At 50.2% G+C, this 20,988-nt stretch overlaps 1 protein-coding gene across 1 annotated transcript in view; it reads right to left on the bottom strand.

The window, feature by feature from the left end:
* Window positions 1-20,988, bottom strand: part of LOC147890342 (defensin-like protein) — a 123,354-nt gene that overhangs the window by 75,202 nt on the left and 27,164 nt on the right. The window contains exon 2 of the mRNA XM_087390963.1: window positions 1,994-2,047. Coding sequence (XP_087247089.1) covers window positions 1,994-2,047 — 54 coding nt within the window. The remainder of the gene's footprint in view (window positions 1-1,993; window positions 2,048-20,988) is intronic.

The following is a 20,988-nucleotide window of genomic DNA, read 5'->3' as shown; positions in this document are numbered from 1 at the left end:
GTCTAACTCCATTGGTTGACTGAGGATAGACAAGATGAGCTCGTCTGTCAATGGCACTAGACCTGGTGAGTGATGTCATCGTCAAGGAAGAAAAGCAGTAATGGAATGTTGTTCGTGATCCGCATGATCAGTCTGTTTGGGTCCCTCCCTCTCCTCTGTAATCTCCAGGAGGTAGCTTGCCATATGATAAGTGTTACCGTCACTCCAATGGTCTATCTCCCCATATCAAATAAGAGAAAGGATATATCTGTGGTCCCCATGTGAAATCCCACGGGTCTATCGAGTCATGCACCCAAAAATCGTTATCATAACGGCATCGATAGATAGGGAGAAAACTCTCTCCGAGCTCATGAAGAGGATGGCAGTTGTCAGGGGCATCAACCCTAAGAGGGGGATCGACGATGTACGAGGCTGGTGTGGTGGCATAAAGCTTGTGACGGGGCACTGGCTGTCAACATGTGTGGTCCATTGTGGTCTCCTGGATATGGCCTTGCACGCGGCAAACAAGTGCCACTGTTGCTCCTGTAGGTCATGTCTTCAATCCGATGAGCATGGAGGGCAGGTTCACTAATGTGATATGTGCCTCATCCGATAGCGAGTCTAACGTATCTCTGGCTCAGGTCCTTGTAGTTGTCGTCTCCGTGAGTCCTATTAATCGGTGTTTTCTGGCTAGAAGAACTCAGTAATCAAGCTCTGAGTGGAGTCTGGCTATATACCTTACGTGGCCTGAGCACCCGCTCCCTATGTCGGACAGCCTCATGGATGAAGGGCCAAGCATCTCTGATATGGGAAGGACAAGAAACCAAATAGAGGTCCGAAACCATCCTTGAAGAGGCAGTGATAGCGATCTCTGATCTCATAGTACATAGGGCATCTAAAAGCGAAGTGCGCCAGGAGGTGGATCCGTGTGTATCCTGGCGGATCGATAAAGTCCTCTGCTGAAATCTGTAGGCAAAGGTCCCTGTAGAAGCTGAGCTTCACAAGGAGCTCATGAGGTGCAAACCAAGTCCTGAATGTGTAATAGATCCTTTCGCATGACCTGGTTCACCTTGTGATATGTGAGCAAGATGGAGGGGGCCTCAACATTGTATTGGAAGGGAGGTACCCTATCTGTGTGGAGCCCCAAGCTCTCAAACCATTTGCATGTATGTGCATACCAACAACTCTAGTCACCCTCGGCCGCCAGTGCCATGGATGAGGAGGGATGCAACATTCTTCTCCCCTTCAGATATTTACCTCCTTGAAAAGAAATCCAGAAAACTTCTCTTCAAGTCAACACTTCTGTCCCAGTTTAAATCTTCATCTGGACTATCTTTCCCCAACTCTTTAGGTTGGTAAATCTTATATGGCCAAATTTTGTGCAAGCAAAGAATGATATCTCCAGTAATCATCTTTAGAATCCTTTGGATTCTATGCCAAGGTTTTGTAGTCCTTGTCTACTTTTCTTTCACAAATAAAAAAAGGTTCCCACAAAAGAGATCTGGTCTCCTTTGGCTTCTATGCCAAAGCTTTGTCATTTCCTTGTCTACTACGTTTCACAAATTAGAGATGTGCCTCAAATCTCTACCGAAATTAAGCAGTAGAAAGAAAAAAGACAGCATGGATGCATACACCCTTCATTTGCAAGAAATTTCAGGTACACCACCTTTGCAGTCCAGTCCTTGCTTTTGAGTAGCTTTGAATACAAATCAAGCTCAACAGGAAGCTCTAGACAACAAGTATGTAGTCCGACAGGATCATTCTCAGCATGTAGACAATGTGTTTCCATCAAGGTAGATACACTATAAAATATGTGTCATCATGATTTTCACAGAAATTGATCATTTATCCAGGAGAACACAAAAACAAGCGAAGAGGAAAGATTCCCTCATAAAATTATCTTCTGAAAATGTTAGCAGCCCAAAAAATACATAAATCGTAGAACCCAGCAGCGCTTTTTTGCTGACAAAGCTGTCATTACTGGAAGACTGCTTTTCTTACAAGAAATACTCACAGTCATCCCAGCTGTCGCTGTCGTTGTTGCAAGCTTTTTTACAATATACCCTCCCTGGGAAAGAAATTGCAAATTAGCTTGTTTCTTTAACAAAGGAGTCTCACAACTACAACTCTAATAAAGTCTCAGGATAGCATGGACCAAAAGAGAAGAAAAGTACAGAGATTACAATTCAATGATGAAAAAACCATTAATATTTGCTGTCCCAAACAGCACCTCCAGGAAAATCTTCCATATGAAGTCAAATATGGGGTCTTTTTACATGACAGTGAATGCTCATCTTATTTCAACATAAAAACGCATAATGAAGTTACTTATTTTGCAAACTTTTATCAATGAACTGACTTATTGGCTTGCTCGTGCAGCTAGTGTGATGACTATGGATCTGTCGACACAGGCCATATTTGGACATAACAAGCTTCATAATGTACAAGATGATGTCCATATTTGGACATAGCAAGCTTCATAATGAACAAGATCAGGTCCATCTGTCAAGAAATCTCTTTGAAATACTCATGTCTCCCAGTCTAGAACATGTTTGATTTTAGTAACAACTCAAACAGCAGTGAGAACTGCTAACGCTTTAATGTGTACATTTAATCAAGTCATTTGACTACAATGAGCATGCCTTCCTGACTGTGTTCTGATAATAGACAACGCCCACAAAACTCCCAAACTTCCTAATCTCTAGAGCAGCAGGTCATGAAAGCATCTATATTCCCTCCCGGTTCCCATATTTTAGCAAATAGTATATGACATACCAGACAGCAGCAGGTCATGCAAGTATCTATGCACCCTCCCAGTCCTGATATTTTAGCAAATAGTATGTGACGTAGGAGATGGCAGCCCACAAAGACCTCTCCTGCCACAAGGTTTTTTACAAACAATAGCCAATGCAGTTTTCTATCACTGCACTCCAGCTAGGTGCTCTACCAGCAAGAGCAATTGAGTTTTCGTATATTGACCAACCAGAAAGTGCTTGGGTGTCTCAACTTCATGACACTCAACCCCTCTGCAAAGCAGCATTGCGATAGATCAGCCACCCCCAATGGCCACAAAGCTGAATGAGGAAGCACTTCATCTACCAAAGCCACAGATCCACAAGCACAAGCTGTAATTCCATGCCATCCTGAAGTCAAGGACCAAGGAGCCTTTCAAGATAGTAGCCTAGCCTAAGATTCTCTAAAAAGAGGCAAGGCTAGTCATACCAGCAATGAGAAGCCTCTATGATCAAACATAAGTCCCTAGATACTTTGACAATCTCAGGACCCTTGTTCGGAAGGATGCCATGCATCTTTTACTTGCACTGCATATTTTCTAAGGAAGTTTCTATAGATGCTAGCGCACCCAAGACATAGGCTAGTTTTAGGTATCCTCCTACAAAGTTCCAGCCATGCATCCACTAATCAAGCAATGAAAATATAAAAAGCACCAGTATGTCAAGATAATGGAAGAATAGGAAGAAGGATTTCCCCTGTTTGCAAAGACGCACAACTCCAAAAATTCTTGATCAGTTCTAGAGTGCAAGAACAAAAAAGAACTTTCCTTGTCCCTTAGATGGACAGCTCAGAACCTATGGCAGTCTTTTAGTGACTATTCGGGATGACCGTAGACAGTGACAAGAGATGGCACACGATAGTGAGTCGCATATATCCTTCTTAGGGTTGATTAGACCCAGCCTGCACAGCAGATTCGTCCACGTGGGGCTGACATGATGTTGCCCAAACGGTAAAAAACTAGCAGAAAGGGGCAACTAGGCCTGGCCAACCTATCTAGATCGGCAAGGTAGGATGCTCAGTCACCAGCTTATCTAGCTCGACCAAGTAGGGTGCTCAGTTGACTCTTACGAAGGGATGTTGGCTGGTCCACAATAGACCCATTCAACCCCTTCCGCTTGTCAACATCTATCTATTGGGAAAAAAAGGGACAAAAAGACGTCCAGGCATATTTTAGCTATCGCACAGTGTCTCAAGTTTGCTGGTGTCTTCCAAAGAAGGTGACGACTACTCGCACTGCAGATCCTGTCATGTCAGCCTTCCCTCTTCTTCAACTACACCTCTAGTACGTACCGGCAGTTTGTAGGAGAGAGAGAACCATCCCAACCCAAGTCTACATCAGCCCGAAGACTTCGTCGTAGCGTTAACCATAAAGCAGCGACTTAGGAATTCACTGAGTTGTCAGTCGTTGCGTTAATGATATAGCAATGACTCAACACACACACATGTATGGAGAGGGGGGGGAGTGAGAGAGAGAGAGAGAGGGAGAGAGTAAGTATAGATAAATATTATAGAGAGACACATGTATGGAGAGGGAGAGAGGGAGAGAGAGAGAGAGAGAGAGAAAAAGAGAGAGCGAGAGTGGAAGAAAGAAAGAAAGAAAGAAAGTTTATTAAAGTCTTCGGAAGACCGATGGGTCTATGAGACTATGAAAACCTGGTACAAACGACCTGTGGTGGTAGAGCTACTAAACGAGCATCCACACCGATGCAAAATGCCAAAACTGCAGAATGGTAGGACTAAGTCCTAAGTACAACATAGTCATGTCGGTGGTCGACTATATATCAATCTCATCATCATCATCAGGACATCAGGGTGGATGAGGCAATGGAGGCATGAAATCGGCGATAGAGTGTTGTCGGCCACTCACGGGTGCAGCCCTGGCCCATCTCCTGGTCATAGCTTTGCGTCTAACTAGGGCTCCCGTGACCCCTGTCAGTCGGGCTCCGACTCTAAACCGGGAGGGGATGTCCCCAAGTGTGATCTGTGTGTCAACCCTCTGTCTGAACTATCGGGTCATTGGCTCCGGGTCACAGTCATGTCGAGGCCTCGTCTCATGAGGGTCCATGTAATCTGACTGAAGAGCTCTGAGAGGGATCAACCAAGGAAAAAGTCTGCTCCTGTCTCCGTACTCGAAGTATCCTCTCGTGATGTCTGAGTACCTCATGAATGAAACTTGCCAAACATTGCTGGTCTGGGTAGGAGAGGAATTGGGCCAAAATCCCAGAGCTATCTTTAAAGAGGCAATAGAAACGCCCTTGGATCTCATATAGTAAATAAGACACCTGAAGATAAAGTTCTCCTCTGTCTCAACCTCCTGCATGTCACATAATGTGCATATGCGCCTCTCCCTGGGTAGTCGCTCTGCTCTGCCGCTCTCGATATGAAGTCTATGTGAAGAGACCCAAAACTGCCCAATAGAGATCCTCAGTGAGTGGGGTAAGTAGATCTGTGTGTATCCTTGGGGGTCAATGAAACCCTCCTCTGTGATATGTAATGAGTGAGCTCTGTAGAAGCTAAGCTGGGAGTTCACTCGGTCCCAACCAGGTCTGAAATGTATGTAGATGTAAGAGATCCTCATGGATAACCTGGTTGACCTCATGTGATAGGAGGGGAGAAAAAGGAGCATCCATGCTGTACTAGAAGGGAGGTAGTCTATCCATGTGGAGCCCCTGTCACTCAAACCATCTCTCTGTGAGTGCATACCAGCACCTCTAGTCCCCTCCTGCTGCAAGTGCCATAGAAGAGGACAATGCTAGCCATGGTAGCCTACTACGCCCAAAGGTGTAATCCCCATACTCCCTAACTCGGTACAGATACATGATGACCTGAAATGCAGCATCTAGCTCCAATGGGGGTGACCCAAACTCAGCCTGAATGATCTGGTGAGGAACGGATGGCTTACCACAAATCATCCATGATAACATGAGAACCTATAGCCGCTCCACACGGGCCCACTCTGTATCCGACAAGTCTGGCTCCCAACATGGGCTGCCGTACATCCCCGTTAGACGGACCAAGGAGTCAAAAAGCAACCCCTTGGTCCATGGATCCTGAAAGTGCGAGCGGAAGCACTGCCTCTCTAGAAAGAAAGAAAGAAAGAAAGAAAGAAAGAAAGAAAGAAATTTTATTAGAGTCTTCGGAAGACCGATGGGTCTATGAGACTGAAAGAAAACCTGATACAAACCACAGTAAGGGTGGAGCTACTAAACGAGCATCATCACCCGTGCTGAGTCTAAGTTTGATCATGCATAGTTAAATACATCTAGGTGTGAATGAAAAGGAAAAAGACTAGAGTGGAGCGGAATCCTCCGTATGTCATGTCGCCTTGGCTGGTGCATAGCCAGTGATGGGACGCTGGCGTCTGTCATGGGGTGCCGTGCATCTCGGTCTCTTGGAGGAGGCTCACGCAAGACCAGAGCCACCGTGACTCCCATGGGACGTGTCCCGGGTCTAAATAATGAGACGAGAGGTCCCCCAAAGTGATCTATGTGATCTGCTGCTGCTCCTCCCCGTGAGCTGCTGCCCCCTCCCCCCTCTCCCTCTCAGCCAGCCCCCTCTCCCTCTCTCTCCCCTGCCCTCTCCCTCCCCTCGCTACTCCTCCTCTCCCTCCCCTTCGCCAGCCCCCTCCCTTCTCCCTCCTCTTTCCCTTCCTCCTCCCCGCTCTCCCTCTCCCCCCCTGCCAGCCCACCCGCCCCCTCCCTCTCCCTCCTCGCTCTCCCTCTCCCCACCTGCTGCCCACCTCCCCCGCACCCTCCCCCTCCCCCGTCCCCTCTCCCCCACCCGCTGCCCCCCCGCCCCCTCCCTCTCCCGCCCCCTTTCTCCCCCACCCTCCCTCTCCCGCTGCCCCCCCGCCCCCTACTCCTCCCCCGCCCCTTTCCTCCCCTTTCCCTCCCCCGCCCTCCCTCTCCCCCCCCGCCCCCTCTTTCCCCTCCCTCGCCCCCTCCCTCCCCCGCCCCTTCCCCCACCCTTTCTCTAACCCCCCTGCCCCCTCCCTTCCTAACCTGCCCCCTCCCTTCCTCTCCCCCGCCCACCTTCTCCCTCCCCCCCCTTCAGCCCCCTTCCTCCCTCCTAGCCTGCCCCCTCCCTCCCTCCTAACCCCCCTCTTTTCCTCTCTGTTGCCTACCCTCTCCTTCCCCGTCAGCCCTCTCCCTTCTTTCCTATCTCAGCTCCCCTCCGCTTCTTCTCTCCGTCTCTTCCCCTCTCTCCTACCCTCTCATTTCTCCTCCTTCCTACGCCCGTTTCAGGGCGTCCTGGGTAGTAGTTTCACGGACGGAGCTTTAACAATGTTGGAATTGGCCTTTTCACTTCGATTGGTGAATGGATCCCCATTCAGCCAATCTCCGTCCACTTCCACCGGCCGCGAGAACCGTCATTTTTTCAAAAGACGAGTTGCAGCAGCTCAAGAAAGATGTGGAATTAGAGGGCTCCACATCACTTTTCGCCCGCATCTTTGGGTCACATCCTTCCAGATCACAGGCTAGAGACTGGATGCTGGCGGCGTTACCAGGAGATCTCGCCCCACACCTCAGGGATATTCGACTTCTGGGACGTGGATTCCTCCAAGTGATTTTCGACTCCCACAAGTCCATAGTCCTTGTTCTCAAAGCTAACCCCCTGGCTTTGGGTTCGAGGAGGATTTTTCTTTTGCCCTACACCCTGGGCTTCGATCTGGTCGAGGAGGACAGTCAGGTCACATCACTGTTCATTAGGTTTCCTGGTCTTCCTCAGGTTTACCATCGACTTCTTGCTACTATCGGAGCCACTTTTGGAGTGGTCACTGAGATTCCCCCCCTTCCTGGCATGCCTTCTTCCTCGGCAGAGGCAATCAAAGCGGATGGGGTGCCTCGAGTTAGGGTCATTGTCTCTGACCCTAACATCTCAGATGACCACATCATGATTCAGTGTCCAGATGGCTCTCTCTTTCGATAGAGAATCAAGATTGCAGGAAGACAGGATCAGTGCAGGATCTGCAGAACCCTTGGGCACTTTGCTAGAGATTGCCCAAGGAAGAGAAAAAGATCCAAGAGGTCTTCTGGTGCGGCTCCTCCACGTACTACCCCGTCTGCACCTCCCCTGCGGCCTGTACCACGCACTCCAGGACTACCAGGAGCAACAGGGCGCCCTGCTTCGCGCACCCTAGGACCACCAGGGGCAGCAGGGCGCCCAAAGCCTGCAGCACTCCCAATACCACGCTAGAGAGCGGTCAGAGTGGCTCTTTTACCTCAGGAGGAGACCCTTGGTCCGGTTCATACAAATGCCATCCAGACTCCAGAGGTGGATGCTGCTGCAGCCCCAGATACTACAGTTCCTCATCAAGAGGGGCCTTCAGATGCACCAGCCCCAACCATTTTCGTTTCTGATCACGAGGGGGCTACCGATACTTCTCCCCCTCAGACTGTTCATGTCACAGCTGAGGGAGTGTGTGCACAGATGAGGACTACAGATCCTTCTTCAGCCTAGCTACAGGCCTCCTCAGCTCCTAGTTCCAGATTTGCTGATAGAGGCCTGGCAGGTCCCTCTCCTCCTTCCTCCACGAGTGCAGGTCTTTTTCGCACTCCTCGGCCAGACTTGCTTCTGAGGAACTCTTTTTTGACACTGGCTGAGTCGGCGACTTTCATGGATGATGAGGAGTTTGTGCCCTCCACCTTAGGGGTCCCGGTCATTGGGATTCCTTTTGACAAGGCCTCCCCCTCAGCAGGTGTAGGGATCCTTTCACCTGTTGAGTTTCCTGCCCTCAGTAGGAGTGTTTCGGCCCAGGGAAAGCTGGTCTCCTCTACTAGGTCGGGTAAGCCTTTCCATCCAGCATCCTCCTGTCGATGAGGATAGTCAGCTAGAACATACAGGGCCTAGGCGGAGTTCCACACCGTCGCCGTGGGCAGCTGATCCGGAATCAGCTTCATCCAGGTGTCACTGGAGGCGCTATTGATATCCTTTTTATCTAGGAACACAAATTGCACGCCAGTGATTGCTCTGAGTCTGGCAAACTGCTTTCTAGTCATACTTTTTGGTCCCCGGCCTTGGGCACCAGAGGGGGCACTTTTATTTCAGTTTCGTAGTCGGTTCTCCCCTTGGTTGTTGGGCACGGAGTCATTATTCCCTCTAGAGCTCAGTGGATTATTCTCTTGATTGGAGGGTGCAAGGTTAGTTTCCTTAACCTATATGCCTCCAACATTAGAGGGGAACGTGTCTTTATGTGGAAGGATTTGCTCTCCTGGGCCCCCATTGCGGATTCATGGGTGATTGGAGGTGACTTTAATATGGTTGAGTTACCTTCAGACAAAAAAGGGGGTAGAGAAGGAGAACTTCACTCTTTGGAGAGAGCAACTTGGGATGCCTTCCTTTTTCACTATTGTGGCAGAGATACTTGGTTGGACGATGCCTTTCTTATTCAGCCACAGTCCCTCCTGTTCTCTTGGTCGAACACGAGGCAGCAAATGCCTATTCATGCACGTATTGACAGATTCTATCTAGATGATTGGGCACTTGACAGAGGTGGATTGGTATGCATTGCTGCTGGGGTTTTCACTTCAGACCACTTTCCTGTTGTGCTGGCTATCTCAGAGCCTCACTTGAGAGGCCGATCTGCCAGCATCAGGATTCCAGATGCCTTGTACACAGAGGAGGACCTTACAGAGGCAGCCCTGCAGATATGGATTTCTCATGTCCAGGGTGGGCAACCATTGCCATCACAAGTAGCTGCTGCCCTTTCTGGTATTAGCGACTTCTACCTCTCAGTTGGTCGTACCAAGAGACGAGATATTCTCATACGTGAGTTGGCAGCTTTGCAGAGGGAAGAGCAAAAATGGCCTTCAGATGCTTGGATTCAGGAGCGCCTTGCTGCAGCAGGGGCTCATCAGCAGGTATTGCTTGATCAGAGAGCAGAGTATGCCTTTCATGCACGAGAGTCCTTCTATATTCAGATGGGTGGTAGAGTCAAGAAACACTTTTTCTCTACTCTTGGCCCTAGACATAGTAGAGAGAGTGTATCCCAACTTATTGACTCACATGGGGTTTTACAGACAGATCCTGATGATGTCTTGCGCATAGCTTCAGATTTCTATGCCGCCCTTCTTACTGCTGATCCTAAGACACAGGATAGAGAGGATGCTAGACAGGTTATTTAGCAGAGCATCCCTTTGTTGGTGAAACCGGCGGATATGCATGTTTTGCTTGATGTACCTTTCACCAACACAGAGTTTTGGACTGCACTTTCAGCCCTTCACAAGGGCAAGTGCCCAGGTTCGGATGGCCTTACCTCCTCTTTTTTCATTGCATTTTGGGATTTGATTGGAAACTACATTACTTCAGCCCTGCAGGGCATTTGGGACTCTGGTGAGATGCCCGGGTCACTTACAGAAGGTCTCATCCACCTTATCCCAAAAGGAGGTTGCCGAAATCTAGTGTCCCAGTGGAGGCCTATCACACTTCTGGGGACTTGTTACAAGATTCTGGTCAAGGCAATCAGCCTCCGATTGCAGCCCCTTCTCCCAAATCTTATTCATGACACTCAGACAGGATTTGTGCATGGCGGAAGCATTTTTTATAACATTTTCTCTTTCTGGGAAGCTTCAGAGTAGGCCATGTAGAGCGGCCAGAATCTAGCCATTCTACTTTTGGATTTTGAGAAAGCTTATCACAGAGTAGATTGGAGTTTTTTGGAGGGCACCCTTCTACGTTTTGGCTTTACTGATGCTTGGATCAAAGGTGTTTCCTCCTTGTACAGATCAGCCCACAGCCAGGTACTTATTGGTGGGGTAAAGGGTGAGAGATTTCAGATTTCCAGATCAGTCCATCACGGATGCCCCCTTGCTCCTTTCCTTTTTTTTGTTCGTGGCCGAAGCTATGAGTATCTATGTTCGATCTCAATCTGACATCTTTGGGCTGAGACTTCCCATTAGAAGGGAAGAGGAGTTACTTGACAGTGAGTTGGCAGATGACACAGCAGTTTACCTGGATGCCACTCCACAGACGCTCACTTCTTTCAGGACAGCATTGGATTTATTTTGCTTGGTGGCGGGGGCGCAAATAAATTGGCATAAATCCATTGGGCTGCCAGGTCGGCTTTAATATTTCTTCCACGCGGCAGTTTGCTCCCGTGTTGGAGAGCATCAGGAGGAAGCTCCTTTTTTGAAGCTCAGCCAAGCTGGATCTTGCCTCTAGAGTTGTGGTGGTCAACCAGGTCCTCTTGGCCAAGGCCTGGTTTGTTTGTTCTTGCTGGTGCTATTCTAGGGACTGCATCACTTAGCTCAGGAGACCGATCAGAAATTTTCTTTGGAGTGGGCTTGATGGCACAGCAGATACCTTAGCCAGGGTGGCTTGGGAGACCCTCATCCTCCCTACAGGGGTCTCAATATTATTGATCCAGATTTGCAGTGCAGAGCTTTACTTTGCAAGATGGTGGTGCGGGGACTTATGCCAGGGCAAGAACCGTGGAAGGCCTTTCTTATTAGCAACATACAGAGGTGCACACCTTCTTCAAGAGGAGACTGGATGAGCAGTATTAGGTGGATCTTCACCACAGCACACCTTAGATCACCTTCGTCCCCTCTCATGGTTGCCATTCTGAAAGCATGGGCCAGTTTTAGGAGCACTCTTCGGAGGATTCCTCCTTCCTCTCGTGAAGAGATTGATAGGCAACCCATCATGTGGAATGACAGTATTTTAGATGATCATGGCAGACCACTTGGTGCCTCACTCTACATGCAGTGGTCCAGGTGGCAGAGGGGACCTGCATCATCTTTGGGGTCTTGGAAAGCTTTCCAGAGGCTTCCAGAGGAGACCAAGTCTCAGTTGACAGGACATCTCAGAGGGAGTGCAGGGAGGATCTTGAAGATTGAGGCAGCCCTTCCAGAGGAGTGAGTAGACACAAATGATATGCCACTCACTTGCTCCACTTGGGCAAGTACTTTTACGAGAGGCAGTGTTCCGCTTCAGGTTTTGGCCTTTCGAGATGCACAGGAGGATGCTTTAGTTTTTACTGTGCAAGATGGTGGCAGATTGCTCAGATCCACAGAGGACATCTTGCTTGAGTCTGCTTTTCAGCCTATCAGGGTTGTAGGTCTTTTGGTGCAGGGATCAGATTCAGAGTGGTTCCTCGACCCAGACCCCCGGCTTCTCTCCACCGGGTCTTGGAGGCTTTGGCTTTACGAGGGAGTTCCCATTAGGTATTTGCAGTGGGACCCTGGAGAGTGGGAGTGGATTGACGTAGGGCATCGAGAGAAGAGCATCCCTTCTTTCGTTACACGGTCAGTAATGCCAGGAGATTTCAGCTCAGTGGTAGAGGTTGGAGACCTTCCAGAGTTCCTCATTGGGAGACATTTGATATCACTGCGGATCTACAAACGTGCTTTTGGAGAAGACTCTCAAAATCCCACAGGAATAGAAAGATCACTCTTTTCTTTTGGCTTTCTATCCATGGTGGGATTGCACTGAACCTTTGGAGATCCAGGTTCGGAGCCGACCCTCGTTGCCTCTCTGCTTCAGAGACTATTCAGCATTGTTTATGGGACTGCAGACAGGCGAGGATGATTTGGATGGGGGTAGCCAGGATTTTCAGTCACTTTGCCCACTCCCCATTCTTTATGACATGGGGCTCAGTGGCTTGGCTTTCTCTTACACGGCCTCAGGTATTCTATGAGAGACTTGACTCCTCTCAAGCCATTTTGGTTCGACGTCATCAGATTGAGTCCTGTTCGTTGGATGTGGTACCACACCTTCCTTTTACAGATGTACATGCCTCGGTGGATACTTCTTGAGAGATTTTAGAGAGCATAGCATCCTGGCATATTTGGAGGGCCAGATGTACAGAGGCCATGGAGGGTACTTAGGTTCATCCCTTGCACACTTTGGCTAGTATCTGGACAGACACTGTACATACTTTGATGGCCGTATGGATGAGTATACAGGGAGACTCCCGTGCAGCCTCAGCTAGGAGGGCTTCTTTCTTCAGGGAATGGAAGGACTCTCCTTTCTTCTCTGAGACTCCTACAAGGTTGAGGTGGCACTTTCAGCCTCAGCCTTGGTTGTTTTCCACCTCACTTTGAGGGGGTTTTATTTATCCTCATGATTTCATGATGTTGTATTTTCGCTCAGAGCTTGCTCTAGCGAGTTTCTTTCTTTCTTAATAGAAATCTATTTTTTGAAAAAAAAAAAAAAGGTGATCTGTGTGACCCCTTGATGCCTCATGTGTTGTGCTGCAGTCATCAGGTCAGGGTCTCTGTCACGTTTGCAGCTAGAGACTGGTCGATCAATATCACTCGATGGGAAGAACTCTGTGATCCTGCTCTAAGAGGTGTCTAGTGGTGTCGCCAAGCCCCGTCGCCTGAGTAAGTACTCTCTGTGTCAGACCCCCTCGTGAATGAAGGCCGCGAGGCATCTCTGATCTGGGTAGGCGAGGAATCTGGAAAGGGACCCGAGGCCGTCTCTGAAGAGATAGTGGTAGTGACCTCAAATCTCGTAGTACCCGAAACTGTCCGATCCGCCGTAGTGAGTGAGGCATGTGTAGCTCAATGTACCCCGGTGGTGTGATGAATCCTCCTCCAAAATATGAAGACAGTGATCTCTGTAGAAGCTCAGCTTCACTGGAAGCTCCCTCGGCTCCAACCAGGTCCTAAAGGTGTGTAGCTGTAGGAGATCCTCTCGAATGACCTGGTTGGTGTGTGGCCCGATCGGGATGGTGGATGGGAGTACCAGGGGGGCATCCAAACTGTACTGAAAAGGAGGTATCCTATCGATGTGAAACCCTAGTCTCACAAACCATCTGTGAGTCCGTGCATACCAACCTCGCTCATCTCCCTCTGCTGCCAACGTCATGGAGGAATCGAGAGACAACCATGGCAACCTCTGTCTCCCTGATGTGCAGTCCCCATATGATCTAACCCGGTGTAGATATGTGATGGTCTGAAAGGCTGCATCTAGCTGGAGTGGAGAGGCACCAAACTTGGCCTGAATGATATGATGTGGTGCAGATGGTTTCCCCTGGATCATCCGTGAGAGCATAAGGATTTGCAAGCGCTCCAGCCGTGTCCACTCTATATCTGACATGTCAGGTCCCCAACAAGGGCTGCCATACATACCGGCTCGTCGGACCAAGGAGTCGAAGAGAAGAGCCTTAGTCCGAGGGTCTTGGAAGTGGGAGTGGAAGCATTGTCTCTCTAGCCGAGCCAGTGAGGCGTATCCCCTGCTCAGTCTGGCTTGCATCACTGTTCTCATTGTGAAGATTGGGCCGGAGAAGATGACCCCCAAGTAAGTGTATGAGGATACGATCTCAACTGGTGACCCACCGAAAGTGAATTGCTTCCAGTGCATGTTTGCTCGAGAGGTGTTAAAGATCATGACCTTGGTCTTGCCAAGTTTGACCTCCAAATCATGGGATAAACAAAAAGCCTGCAGTGCATCCAGGTGTCGTTGGAGCCCCTCGGGTGTGGATGACAAGAGTGCCACGTCATCTGCATAAAGAAGAATCTTGATGATGATCCCGGCAAATGAGCAACCGGTCCCTCCAGAAGCCCCCATGAAAGTCTCAAGCTCGTCGATGTAGAGGCCAAACAGGGTTGGTGATAAGGGACAACCCTGTTTGACCCCTATGGTGCTCAAGATCTCATCTGTCCAACCTGCGCCTGTCCAAACTCGGCCTGAGCTCTCATAAAGTGCCATGACTGCCCAGATGATCTCTTGGTCAAATCCCAGTGCCTGTAGGCATGTGATGAGTCGAGCTCGAGGTACTGTGTCAAAGGCTTTGTGAAAATCCACAAAGCAGCAATATACCCTCTCCTTCCGTGATCTAGCCTCCTCTATGATACTCCTGAGTGTGAGTATGTGATCCATAGTCCCATGGTCTCACCTGAAACCGGCCTGACCCTCTGCTCTGAGCCCTCTCATCTCTGCGGACAGGCTGACCGACACATCCAATACTGCTGCATAGATCTTGGACATCACATGTCCAATCATGATAGTCCTGTAGTTACTCGGATCCATGGGATCCCCTGCCTTGTGGATGGGGGTGATGGTGTTGAGTGTCCACGTGCAGGGGAAGCCAAGGCAAACAGCGTCATTGAATAGCTTTCCTAGGATCGGGGCTAACGTGTCGGTCCCATATGCAATAAACTCAGTGCATAGCCCCTCGTGGTCCTTAGCTCGGCCATTGTGCAGTTTCAATGTTGTGTCCTTGACTCCCCCTCTGGTGAACAACGTGCAAGTGGTGGGGCGAGGTGTGTGTATGAGATCTGGAGTAGGCTAGTGTGGGACATCATAAAGATGGCGTGCATGTGTGCCAAACTCTCGGGTCGGTGAGGGGTGATGGAGACCTACGCTCAAGGAATCTCCGCCAAAATTCCTTAGAGTTGCTGATGTACAAAACGTTCAGCAGCTCCTCCTCATTTTGATGAAGAAATGCCTGCTTCTTCCGGCGAACAAGACGTCGGTACTTGCGTACCGTGTCTGGTGTGTTTGGGAGGTGACACCTGGTTTCAAGTTGGAGTTGTCGGCGAGAAGCCTTGCACTCCGCATCGTACCAGTTGTTGCATGGTACAGAACCAAGAGGTGGTGGTCTAGTGGACCGTGTGGTGTGGGGAAAGACTTGGAGGGCAACCTCGTGGAGTCTGCGACTAATCAGGGCAGCACGGTCCTCTATGAGTGGTATGTGATCGATGTAGGTTAGGAGTCTATTTAGGCATCCAGAGTAGGCAAGGGAGAGGCTGTGATCAAAGTGTATGTCGTGGTAGGTGTCGTGCGTCATATGTGGTGTGTGTGGTGTGGCTAAGCGTGAGGAGGTGATAGTGAAGAATAGGTATGTGTGATCAGCTCCTGGAGGGAGTGGTGCTACGATGAAGTCGATGATACGTGAGGTGAAGGTAGGGGATCCCATGATGTAATCTACTACACTAGTGCCTCCCCCATGTGGGAAGCAAGTAAAACCACCTGAGGAGGGCCATAGGTCAAGCCCGTTGTAGATGATGAGATCATGCATCCTGCCCAGGTCAAGGAGCACGTGTCCATATGGTGTAACAGGCCCGTGCTGGTCCGATGAGATCCTGGTCATACCTGCTCCGTCTAGGTCCATGTCTGGTAGAGCATGATAGAGTCGTCTCGGAAGTCCAGGAGTGGTGCCTGGGGCGTGCTCGTCCTGGCGTTGAAGTCCCCAACAAGGAGAACTTCCCCGCAAGCTGAAAGGTCTAGGATATCTGGATGTAAGGGTGCATATGGCCATGTCTCACCCTCCTCTCGCGCAACTCTGGTGAAGTGGGATGTGTCTGGCGGGAAGTAGCATACTGCAATGAAAAGGTCACGAGTGGCCGTGCGTCTCGAATCCGGATCCACATGAATCGGGAGTGTGCATCCTTCCTCTCAACGGAGATGGCTCCAACGAGGGAAGACCTGTACAATACTGCGACCCCGCCTGTTCCTCAAACTCCTCTTGTATCCCTCGTCTCATCCCTGAAGGCTGACTCCGATGTGTAGCCACTTACTATCGGTAGTGGACACTCTAGGCTCTGGTGTGTCTCCGTGTAAAAGACTATGTCTCGTCCTGTGTAAGATTCCGAGAAGTTCCATGGGTCTGACCATAAGATACTATTACAGTTCCAAATGGTGCAGGCTAGGGTCTCGAAAACCTGAGTCTCATAGGCCCTGTCCCTCTAAGGGGCACAGGTGGGAGCGCGACGGGTGCCGGTCAACAACCTACCATCTCGGACCATGGCCCATTTCCCCTCCTTGCGGGCAACATCCCGTTGCTGGAGAAGAACTCGTCGCTCCTCAATCTATAGTGGTGTCAAATCCTCATCCATGCACAGGGTGGGATGCTCTTGTAGAGCGACTCGATGTCGGAGTGTCACTAGTCGAGCATGTGAATCTCTGAAGCAGATGACTAGGGGCTGCTCTCAGTTGGGGTCTCTCCCAACACGCCATGCTCCATTTATGCCGTGGTCGAGGACCCCCATGGTGGTGGTCACAAAGGCGATTGCCACCTCCATGGGCGTCGTCATGGTGCTGGTGCTGTCTCGTGTGATCCCTCGTATCCGGATGTTGAGGGCCTTCGAAGCCCTCTGCTGCTGCTCCTGTATGGCGGCTGAAACGGTTGCCTTTACGGGCTCCCGTTTTGCCACGTCCACCCATCTAGTCGTCTCTGCTATAGCCGACTGTATCATGGCTATCTGTGCCAGGAGGCTTGTGATGATGATGCAGGAGAGGGGGAGGGGAGAGGTGACGTAGATGATGAGGCGGATGCGGATGATGGTGGCGAAGTGGTGGTGGTAATCATAGTGGTCGAGGCTGTGGTGAGCGGCATGGGCTTCAGGTAGGGAGGGAGGCTAGGCGGGTAGGAAGGGAGCGAGCGGGTGAGGGCGGAGCAGCAGAGCGGGTGAGGGCGGAGCAGCGAGCGGGTGAGGGCGGAGCGGGTGAGGGCAGAGCAGAGCAGGTGAGGGTGAAGCAACGAGCGGGTGAGGGCGGAGAGAGAGAGAGAGAGAGAGAGAGAGAGAGAGAAAGAAAGTGTATTATTGTCCACTAAAGGCCAGAATGGGCCCATGGGACATCAAGAACTCTGCATACAAGATAGCACAAAATCAACGTGCCACAAGGAAGAGGCATCGTCGAATATCATCTAAGTGCTACGCAATACAATGCAAGTGAAAGTACATAATGTCGAATCTGAGCCTAAATACAAAGTAAACTAGATGCAAGGAAACCGCCCCTGGTGGGGGGATGAGTACAATATGCCAATGCAAAGATACAAGTCCAGGTGTCACGGAGTCTGGGAACCAAAATAATACTGGAAATCCTGTCCATCGACTCTGCCTCCTGCTATGAGAGTACAAATCTGAGCAAAGGTGAGTTGAGCGGCTGGTGGGGCGAGATCTCCATGACTAAGTCTCCTCCGAAAAGCTGCCATCATCCTGGATCGTTTGGAGATGAAGCGGCGAGTACGTCCCCTATGTAACAAGATCCTGCGGCGTCTACAAACCATCTCATATGTACATCCACAGGGTGGAGGCATGTGTCCTGTGTGTGAGCTCTGACCTCCTCGTGCTCCTCCTGGTCTCTGTCCTCTGGTATAGCGTGTGCCTGAGCTCTATCAGGCTGGGCTCTATCACGCTCCGGTCTGTGCTGATGGTCTCTGAGGTAGTCTCGTCGAAGCATAGTGGCCTCCCTGACATAAAGAGCTAGGCAATGCTGATCCTCGTAGTCCATCACTCGTGAGAGAGGTCCAAAGCCATCCGTGAAGAGACAGTGGAATCTACCTCTGAGCTCATAATATAGCGGGCATCTGCAAATGAAGTGCTCCTCTGACTCCACCTCTCCCATGGTGCAACAAGGGCAGATCCTGGTCTCTCGGCCTGGTCGCCGTCCATCCTCCATGCGTCGCATCCTACCAGCCTCTATCTCGAGCTGATGCGAAGAGACTCTAAGCTGGCCAAGGGCAATCCTCAGTGAGTGGGACATGTGGATACCTGTATAGCCTGGTGGAATGACAAATCCATCCTCTGAGATCCGAAGGAAGTGGTCACGATATGTGGCCATCTTCGTCGGAAGCTGCGTGGGATAAATCCAAGTGCGATACGTATGAAGCTGCAGCAAGTCTGCTCTCGTGACCTGGCTAAGCTCGTGGTGAGTCAACTCGAGATGAGGGGCATCTATGCTGTATCGGAAGGGAGGCAGTCTATCCATGTCTAGTCCAAGAGATGTGAGCCACCTAGTGAGTCTGAAGTACCAGCAGTATCGGGCCCCAGATCGTGCCAACTCCATAGAAGATGCAAGTGCTAACCATGGCAACCGAGCTCTGCCTGCTGTGCTGAGTCTCAAAACTCCCTAACCCTGTGCAAATACATGACCGACTGAAACGCTGCATCCAATGCAAGGGGAGTAGCTCCAAACTCTGCTAGCATGATCTCGTGCGGAACTGTAGCCTTGGCCCTAATGAGCCGAGAGAACATGATGATCTGTAACCTCTCTACTCGTCCCCAATCTGCAGCGCCGAGGTCTCCTGCCCAGAAAGGAGCTGCATACATAGCAGCTGGTCTCACCAATGTATCAAAAAGCAAGGATTTCGTATCGGGATGCTGAAAGTGGGACTGAAAACACTGACGCTCAAGATGAGCCAACGAAGCATACCCTTTACTAATCCTATCTCGTGCTGCATATGTCATGGTGAAGACCGGTCCCTTGAAAACTGCCCCCAAATAAGTGTAACTCTCTAACAAGCTCAATGGGCTGTCCGTCATAAGTGAAGCAAAACTCATCCGTGTTGTAAATACGATCAGAGGTGTTGAAAACCATAACCTTGGTCTTGCCAAGGTTTACGGTCAACCCCCTGTCCTGGCAAAACCTGTGGAGTGCCTCAATATGTGCTTGGAGGCCCTGAGCAGTAGAGGAAATGAGAACCACATCGTCCGCATATAGGAGGATAGGAATGGAGGATCCTGAGAGAGTAGAGCCCACACCGCCTGTCGTCTGCACAAACATCTCTAGCTCATCAATATATAATCCAAAGAGAGTAGGAGAGAGCGGGTAACCCTGCTTCACCCCAATCGTGCTGCATACCTCCTCTGAGAGCCCCTCACGTGTCCGAACCCGACCAGTGACCCTCTCATACAAAGCCATGATAGCCCACTGTATCTCTCCACTGAAGCCCATCTGGCGAATCCTCTGAAACAATCTGAATCGCGGAACTGTGTAAAATGCCTTCCTGAAGTCCACGAAGCAACAATAAAGCCATTGCCTTCGTGACTTCGCCTCCTCTACCAGTGCCCTGAGTGTGAGGATGTGGTCAAGTGTCGAATGATCCCTGCGAAATCCAGCCTGTCCTTTGGCTCTGAGTCCTGTCGTCTCGGCATGGTCATTTATACGGCTTTCCAAAACTGATGCATAGATCTTGGCCATAACGTGGCCAATCATGATGGTCCTGTAATTCGACGGCTCCATAGGGTCCCCCGACTTGTGGATAGGTACTATGATATTGCCTAACCAGGACTGTGGTAGGCCTGTACAAACAGACTCATTGAAGAGACGGGAAAGAACAAAATCTAAGGCATCAATCCCATGGATTACATACTCCGCTTGCAATCCATCATGATCCTTAGCTCTCCCGTTCTTCAATCGGTGGACTGCTGCCCGGACACTCTCTGGTGTGAAGAGACTAGATGAAGCTGGCCTAGGGGAATGGGATAAATCGATGGCTGGCTGATCTGGAACATCGTATAGAGCTGAAGTATATGCAGACCAGACACGTGGATCTGTGAGGGGGCTCTGAGACTTCGAGCGGAGGAATTTTCTCCAGAATTCCTTGGAGTCACAGCTGAAAAGCAAGCTTCTCAGCTCCTCCTCATTCCAGGCTAGAAATTGGCGTTTCTTGCGCCTAACCAACCACTTGTAGTCTCTCTTGGTTTCGGCAGGGAGGGGAGACTCAAGGTGAAGTTTCCTGCGGAGTTCCTTACACTCCTCGTCGTACCAACCGTTGCAAGGAACAAGACTAACCGGTGGGGGATTAGACGAATGACATGTGGCAGGGAACGACATGTGAGCGGCAGAAACGAGTGAAGTATGTACAAGTTCCCACCGGTCCTGCGTGGATGGTAGAGCATCTAATAGATGAGGACGGAGTAGGCGGCTGAGGTTCTGGCTATATACATCATCGAACTGGTGGTCGAAATGAACCTCATAGTAGGGTTGGCGGTCGTGATAACGAGGGGTGGGTGGGTCATGGGAGACATGAGTCAAAGTAAAGTGGATGAGTGCATGGTCGGCAGAGGGCATGAAGGGGCTAACAGTAAGGCTATGGATGGAAGGGACTAGAGTCGGGGGACCTATGATGTAGTCGATCACGCTAGTACCACGCCCAGAAGCAGAAGAGAATGTAGGCATGGAAAACTGTGGCCACCTGGACAAGCCGTTATAAATGACCATACTGTGCGAGGTGAGGAGCTCCAGTAACTGACGTCCCTGATCTGTGGGCTGTACTGTGCAGTCTGATGAAGTCCGACAGAGGCTATCATCGTGAAATGCTGGGAGTATGACCGGATCCTCCATGAAGTCATAAGTGAGGGCCTGTCTGTCTGAGGTACTCGCGTTGAAGTCTCCTAAAAGCATGACTTCTCCGCGATGTGAAAAATCTGCAATGTCCGCTGAGAGATCCTCAAATATGGACTGGCCTGGTCCAGTGGAAGAATAGATCGACTGCGCCGGGGGGAAGTAGCAAACTGCAATAAAAAGATCTCGCTGAGGGGC

Source organism: Dipteris shenzhenensis, chromosome 19 (assembly GCF_047967505.1).
Source record: "Dipteris shenzhenensis isolate YYH24624 ecotype China chromosome 19, Dip_SZ_1.0, whole genome shotgun sequence".
Taxonomy (NCBI): domain Eukaryota; kingdom Viridiplantae; phylum Streptophyta; class Polypodiopsida; order Gleicheniales; family Dipteridaceae; genus Dipteris; species Dipteris shenzhenensis.
Note: the sequence above shows the minus strand (reverse complement) of the source record. Positions and strands in the feature narration are given on the sequence as shown.